This window comes from Sinocyclocheilus rhinocerous, unplaced genomic scaffold (assembly GCF_001515625.1).
Source record: "Sinocyclocheilus rhinocerous isolate Xijiao unplaced genomic scaffold, SAMN03320098_v1.1 scaffold342, whole genome shotgun sequence".
NCBI classification, from domain to species: Eukaryota; Metazoa; Chordata; class Actinopteri; order Cypriniformes; family Cyprinidae; genus Sinocyclocheilus; species Sinocyclocheilus rhinocerous.
The window spans coordinates 216,003-224,140 of NW_015624546.1; the positions used below are offsets into that span (position 1 = coordinate 216,003).

At 38.9% G+C, this 8,138-nt stretch overlaps 1 protein-coding gene across 2 annotated transcripts in view; it reads right to left on the reverse strand.

Moving 5' to 3' along the window:
* LOC107742100 (dnaJ homolog subfamily A member 3, mitochondrial-like) overlaps positions 1-7,845 on the reverse strand; it is a 12,283-nt gene extending 4,438 nt beyond the window's left edge. The window contains exons 1-7 of one of the 2 annotated variants that reach the window (XM_016554977.1): positions 7,621-7,845; positions 4,483-4,619; positions 2,477-2,560; positions 2,202-2,408; positions 1,256-1,408; positions 1,033-1,180; positions 346-410 (exon numbers count right to left, since the gene is read on the reverse strand). In XM_016554977.1, the coding sequence (XP_016410463.1) occupies positions 346-410; positions 1,033-1,180; positions 1,256-1,408; positions 2,202-2,408; positions 2,477-2,560; positions 4,483-4,619; positions 7,621-7,792 (966 nt within the window). In that variant the 5' untranslated portion in view covers positions 7,793-7,845. The remainder of the gene's footprint in view (positions 1-345; positions 411-1,032; positions 1,181-1,255; positions 1,409-2,201; positions 2,409-2,476; positions 2,561-4,482; positions 4,620-7,620) is intronic. The other variant, XM_016554985.1, reaches the window with a different exon arrangement.
* Positions 7,846-8,138: the final 293 nt, after the last annotated feature.

Here is an 8,138-nt window from a genome sequence, read left to right on the forward strand (position 1 = left end):
TATTTTTCTTACAAAAACGCATGGATTCGCTACAGAAGGCCTTTGTTCACCCCCTGGAGCCGTGTGAGACACTTTTTTTTATGGATGGGCTCTTTTTATTTCACTTCTTTTGGACTGATGAACTGCAACACCTGCTGACTGCCATTAAACAGCTTGAAAGATCAAAGACAATTTTTAATATAACTCCAACTGGATTCGTCTGAAAGAAGAAAGTCATATACACCTAGGATGACTTGAGGGTGAGTAATTTATGGGCTAATTTTCATTTTTGGGTGAACTAACCCTTTAAATGTAATCGCTGCAATGCATGCTTTTGAAACCTGAAAACAGTGGTGATGTACTCACTCTGAACGTAATGAAGATCTCTTTCTTCCCCACAGGCATTCGGACCGTCTGCCCATCCTCGATTCCTGAACATCACAGTAAACAAACGAGGGCTGTGCGATTAATCGAAATCATCATAAAATTGCCATTTGAGCTTGCGCGATTTCTAAATCGCTTTACAGCACGATTTTCCGCGCCCCCAACCTCCCGCAGTATGCTATCCGAACCAATCAGAATGCAGTGCGCCTAAATGGAGCACGAGAACAGAACAGACGGGCGGGCATACAAACGTAGCGCCAGGTTCACACACTCCGTCTGTGGTGCGCATTTTTTCCGCGCCAATGTTAACGGATCAGAGCGTTCACACAGCACGCGATTGCGGTCCGGCAGTGTGCTCCAGGAGCGGTGCGTCTGTAGCAGTCATGCTGCAATCGTTTCCGCACGGAGTCTATTTCTGCTGTGCTGCACGCGCTGAAATAAAGTGACAGCGCATTATTCACTGTCAAAATTAACATGGATTGACACGGAAATTTAGTAATTACACCATAAATGCATATAATTAAAGTCTACTGTTTCACAGTCAACAGTCAAATCGCAAAATTGATCAAAGAAATCGCGATAGGTTTTTTTTTTGTCCATATCGCACAGCCCTAAAACAAACCCTCAAACCTCAAAACCCTGAAGCCTGAAGAGAAGCAGCTAACTCACCAGCAGGAACAGGCACCGTGACGGTCCTCCTCTGTTTGGTCTGTCCCGTCCCCCGGCACGTCGTACAGGGCGAGGTGATGACCGAGCCCCTCCCGCCACAGCGCCGACAGGTGGAGCGCATCACGAAGGGCCCCGTGTTCACCGTCTCCTGCAGGGACGAACCACAGATGCCCAGTCATCAGACACGTCTAAATGAGCTGATGCGCTCAAGGGTGTCACTTACCATGCCTGTCCCGTTGCAGCTGCCGCAGTGCTGGACTTTGGATCCGGGCTCATGGCCTCTGCCGCTGCAGCGCTGGCACGTGTCCTCGATGTGGACCGTCATCTCCTTATTCACTCCTTTGGCAGCCTGAGTGAACGTGAGCTCCATCACATACTGTTAGCAAACAGAACAGAGGGTTCATTGAGCATCTAGGGCTCTATGATTTCAATGATGCTGGAAATGCAGACAGAATTGTGGAACCCCTGGAAATTCTATAAAAATAGAATTTACTGTATAGCGCAGGATGTCATTGAAATTGACACATTTTGAAATATATGAAGCAAGGCTACATTATTTATATAATAAATAAATTATTAAAAAGGACTGCTATTTAAATATGTTCATGTTCTGCATGTCTCGGCAGTTTTAAAGAGCATTTTGCCACTGCAGTTGAATAAATCATACTGGCAAGTCAAACTGAAATTCAACGGTTTATGACGACAATCAGCAAAAATAAAAGTCCAGTTAACTATGAATTATTATGAAATGCTATTAATATTTTGTGGATTAATTAATAATATATTATGAAATTTATCACTATTGTATATTCAATTTACTTTTCAAAGAAATATTAATTAAAAATAGCAATTGTTATTATAACTATTATTAGTAGTAAATTATTTTATGAGATTTTAACATCCAAGTTTTAATGTATACACTAAAGTTCTGTTGTGTAGAACTTTATTTGACACCCCCAAAAATAAATAAAATAATGCAATGTTTTATTGTAAATGAATGGTTATTTTTTAATTAATTAATCTGGGAAAAATAAAACTGATTTCATAGCGCCCTAATTGTCCAGTGTATACTGAACACAAAAATATCAACAGCATGCTCCAATCTGACTGCTCGCCTTCACAATTCAATCAGAATCCACTAGATATCTCCAGAGGAGACCACATCTGACCTCTTGTGGCTGATCAAAGATGGCGTTGAAATCCCCAAAGCCTCGAGCTCCGGAAAACTCGCCAAAGATCTTGCGGAAAAGCTCCTCGGGGTCGATGCTGCTCCCTCCGGTCCAGTACTGCTGGTGTCCCGCACCGGCCTGACCCGCGTCAAACCCGGCAGAGCCGTACGTGTCGTACTGTTTCCTCTTCCCCTCGTCACTGAGCACCTGACGACAAAACATTCATTAATTTGCTCATTAGTCCACACCGATGCCAGAACAAGCTTTCTTCAAACCTCATAGGCCTCAGCTAGCTGTGCAAACTTCTCCTTCGCTTGAGGGTCGTCTTTGTTAGTGTCGGGATGATACTTCTTTGCCATCTGAATAAGGGAAAACAGAAACACAAACTGTCAAATGTCAAAAATGAGACTGCAAATAGTCGTCACGCTTTTTACTCCAGTGAATACTTCATCTAAATGTGGAAAATTCATCTAAAAATAGAAATCTGCTGTTTATTATGTGAAGCTTTAGTTTGAATTAGAGCCTGACCGATATATCGTTTTGCCGATATTATCGGCCGATATGAGCCTGTCGCCGATATATCGATTTTGCCGAATATGCCGCCGATATGAATTTTTTTTTACAGAACATATAACGCAGATTAAATGCTTCTAAATGGTGTAATTACTTAGTTTTCGGTGACGTTAGAGACTAGAGCTGATCTGCGCATCACGGCACTTAGAATTCTATTGTATTTTGTCACGCCGCGCCGCTTGCGTCCGGTGTAAAACAGAACCCATTATAATTAGTGATGTTGTAACTGGATGCAGTAAACTGATGCCTCGTTCTATTTATGACGTGCTGACACAAAATTCAAATGATTTTCAATGGTCGCTTTGTCGCGTCCTGTTGCTGCGCGGACACGGTGTCAGCATAGTTTGTCAGTACAGTCAGTAATGTAGCAGATTGAAAAGTTAGTATCTTTCTGCAGTCCAATAGACGGCAGTGCGGTGGTGGCTTGAGTCTGTTGAATGGTGATTTAACGCTACGCTGTTACCTAGTTGGAGAGACTCAATGTTAAGTAAATAAACAACAATGTCCCTGTCTTTTACTCTTACAATGAGCTTATCATATTCGTTTGCTACATTAGTAGGGCAGAAAACATCGACGGAATCGTGGAATCCAGGCATAAAAATCCAGTCATTTGTCTTATTTTTGATGAATAAATAAAAAACAGGTCAGTACATGAAAATACACAATACAGAATTTGTGAAAAAATATTATTCATTATTATTATTTATTCATTTTATATGTTTACATTTGGAAAAGCTGTGCTTCCTGCGTAAACCTGCCCCTGTTGGTTTGGCAGTAGCTTGTTACCCTACACGGTTACCTTGTTTATTTTTATAAACGTGTTGTTTGTTTTTATGTTGTTTGTTTTTATTTAATTCAAGTTATTTTGTTCTATTTGTGTTTTTTAAGTTATTTATAATAAGTGAAGTGAAGTTTACTGTTAAGTGCACTGATGTCAGACTCATTTTGAATAATAACGTTTATTGTTAAATTCCCTGCCTATGTTTGTCACATCATTATCAGTGTTTGATCACCACATTTGAGTTATCATTGCAAAAAATGTGTTTATGTATATATATTCTGTTTATGTAGGCTATATACTGTATTTTATATATAGTACCAGTCAAAAGTTTGGACACACGAATGGGAAGCCTACACATAAAGAATATCGGCCGACTACTATTATTTTTATTTTAGTAATTATACTATTTAGTAATATAGAGATTATTACTCCCTAATATCGGTATCGGTAGCAAACACAGAAAAAAAATAACAATTATAATACTAAACATTTTTTTTTAGATTATTACAAATAGATTTAGTACTACCTGCAAACCTGATTTGTGAAGAATATTCTTTTCTTATATATAAACTACTATCTACAGTACAACAGTCATTGTAAGGTATTATATACTATTTTTAAGTACTATTTAAGGGCCATTTTTATCTGTTTATTGTTTTATTTATAAATAAATTAAAAAAGAAAAAGAAAAGAATTATAACAACAAATTATAACAAAAAAAAAAAAAAGTATGAAACCATTGTTATGTCCAATAGAAAATGTTAATAATTGATATGTATGAAACGTGCATCACTGCTAGTATTTGTGTGATTATACTTCTAACTCAAATCATAGTTACTAAAATACAGCATCTTTGTGACAACTAGCCCCGGTCTATATTCACAATAAGAAGACAAACACACAGTAGCCAGGTGTCTAGTATATTACCTGGTAATAAGCTTTCTTAATCTCCTTCTGCGTGGCTGTGCGTGGAACTCCTAGGATCTGGTAGAAATCCTGTTTTCTGGCAGGAGAGCTGGTGTGGAACCACATCTTACAGATGACATGAGAAGAAGGGCTCACCGCTGTGACACACAACACTATCATTACAATTATGAACAGCATATTTACTACTGTTTTAATACAGTAACATGAAGTGTAGCAACTACAGCATTTTATAACAAATACCACAGAACCCTAAAAAAATCCTTCTAAAACTGACACACTGTATAATAACAATATATAACATTATAATAAAAAAATAAAAATAAAACAGACCGTATATATAGGGGACAATATTAGCAAAATATTTTTGGTAAGAAGTTGAGCTGAAAAAAACTTATATAAATTTGAAAATGTAATTTTAGCTTAATAATAATAGTAATAATAAATAAAAACCATCAATGAAATTTCAGAAAATTATTCACCATGAAATACTATTTAATTATTTAGACCATATTGCATATTTTTACCATTGTAACCACAGTTTTTACCAAAATGCCACCAATTAGGCCTACCAAAAAATACCATGGTGGCACCATGGTACAATAATGGAGTTAGATGGTAATACCATGGTATTTTAATTTGGTGAATGTTAAAAAAACATGATATTATTATGGGACATTTTGATTAGAGAATCAATTTCCATGAATAATGAACATGATGATGATGATGATGATAAGCAAAGTCAGGGTTTGACCAGAGGTTATGACGACACAACTAACCCCTAAACTATGTTTACTATGGTACATTTCAGCTCAGGTCATTTCTAGAAACCAAATAGAGATGTAAACAGAAATCTACAATGTTCAAACGGAGCAAAACGTCACCTCACAACATTCTCATCATACTATGGGGCAGTGTTTCCCAACCTTTTTTTAGTCGCGGCACCCTTTGGAAATTTTAACAAACTTGTGGCACCCTACAAAATTTATTTTGTCACTATATTTGAATTTCTAACTTCGATATCATAATTTGAAAAGTATAGATATTCGGTACAACAGGGAAGAACTGCAGAATATAATGTCATACAGATATTTTTAATATTAAAAATTGTCCATCAATGGTGGCAATCAGTAGGCTAATTTCTAATGAAGAGACCAATTTATATGACAGATTTTAATGTAGGCTTTTATACATATGTAAACATGATTTAATTACCATTATAACTATCTCACAAATTTTTGCTCACTCAGTGTTTTTTTAATTTTACAGTGGGGTAATGTTGGTGCAGTAGCACGAGATAGTCATAAAAATAGTAATAAAATAAGAACAAATAAAGAAATTAATAATGATAGCACAAATAAAAAATAACGAATTAAATAAATTGCTTTTTAGTTGTTCAGGTAGGTCTAACAGTAGGCTTAAGTTTTTTTTTTACCAATTATCCAAATAATGTTTAATCCTAGAAAGCTATTATCATCAGAGGACACATGAGCATAACATAGCGGTTAGGAGATCAATGAATGAGAGGGCAGCATTACCAGAGTTGCCCATATACCACACCATGTTACAACACAGTAGGGCTATTGCAGACAGAAACAATACTGTACTACATCGATGTTTCCTGTCGGCTCGATTTTTGAGTGGACTTTGCTGTTCCGATGAGCATGAACGGTATGAGTGGAGCTGAGCGGAGCGCACACGCATAGAGCGGGATAATACGCAGACCATGTGAAAGTGAAACCTGAGCGGTGAACTAATTTTCGTTAGCCGAAATTTCGGTGCATCTCTAATTATTGGCGACATCAGAAATGAAGTAACGAATTACAAATACTCACGTTACAGTAATTAAGTAGTTTTTATCAGTAATTTTACTTTTTTTGAGTAGTTTAAAAATGGTGTACTTTTACTTGAGTACATTTTAAGTGATGTATCAGTACTTTTACTCCGCTATTTTCCTCCGTTTGTGGTCGTTACATGCTTATTTTAATTTTATTTTTGGTACGAGTGATTTCTCCTCAGATCCACACTCACTCACACACTATTGATTAGGAAGCTCTTGATCAACGTGATCACGTGTGCATGTGTTGTTGATTTAGAGTTGAACGCAATAACTTTGTTTGCTTTCTGACCTAACGTTAACGTTACAAGTGAACGTTTAATGGCTACATCATCATGTCATATGAAGCTGAATGCATATCAGATCTGATTTGTGTTGTGTTGTGTATGTGTTGAACTCCGAGTTAGCAGCAGTGTGTGTGTGGTGTGATGCTCAGGCCTCTGTCTCTCACATGCCTCTCAATGTCACCGCAGTCCACACCCGGAGGCCCGACAGCGTCGAGAGGCTCCTACGGACTTCATCCGCGCTGGACAGGAGAGGAGAGCAGGCCCGTCTGTGACCGGAGGACACCGCCGCCGCGATCCAGCGCGCGTCGATGTTTCCTGTCGGCTCGATTTTTGAGTGGACTGCTGTTCCGATGAGCATGAACGGTTATATGAGTGGAGCGACTGAGCGGAGCGCACACGCATAGAGCAGGATAATACGCAGAGCGTCACACCACGTGAAAGTGAATCCTGAGCGGTGAACTAATTTTCGGCAGCCGAAATTTCGGTGCATCTCTCATTATTGTCGACATCAGAAATGGATATTATATAATAGATGCTTTTTTGAACATTTTAGCAATTTAAAAATATTAAAAAATGATTTTTTTTTTACACGGCACCCCGGTTGGGAAACACTGCTATGGGGTATTTTGAAAATGTTTTGATCATTTTTCTTCACAACAGGACTAATAAAGTGTCTTTATTTGTCCAGCTGACAGTCACTGCATCAAGGTCAGAGAAGGTTCTGGAAACTGAGTCGAAGCAGGTGAGTGATTTCTCCTCAGATCCACACTCACTCACTCACACACTATTGATTAGGCAGCTCTTGATCAAAGTGATCACGTGTGCATGTGTTGTTGATTTAGAGTTGAACGCAATAACTTTGTTTGCTTTCTGACCTAACGTGAACGTTTAATGGCTACATCATCATGTCATATGAAGCTGAATGCATATCAGATCTGATTTGTGTTGTGTTGTGCATGTGTTGAACTCCGAGTTAGCAGCAGTGTGTGGTGTGATGCTCAGGCCTCTGTCTCTCACCTGTCATGCCTCTCAATGTCACCGCAGTCCACACCCGGCGGCCCGACAGCGTCGAGAGGCTCCTACGGACTTCATCCGCGCTGGACAGGAGAGGAGAGCAGGCCCGTCTGTGACCGGAGGACACCGCCGCCGCGATCCAGCGCGCGGAGCAGCGAGCCGCGGAGCACGCCATCTTCGCCACTCACTCACCGACAAGAGAGCGACTGCGCATGTGTGAGCGGCGCACGCATGCGCACTACTGATGAGATTCTTGGTTAGCTTCTTCTTCTTCTTAGTTTTATGGCGAGTTGCAATCTTTGCGCATATCGCCACCTACTGTGCTCTCTTGGTTAGCTTAGCCAATCCTATCCTAATGAACTGAGCTGAGTAGAGTGGACGGGCTCGTGAAGATGAAGTTAAAGTTGAGGAATTCATCCCAACATTAAACACAAAATAGGGAAATACCATATACAATGCAAAGCCAATATAATTAAAAATGCGTTATACAAGCATATTAAAATATATATATATATTATATA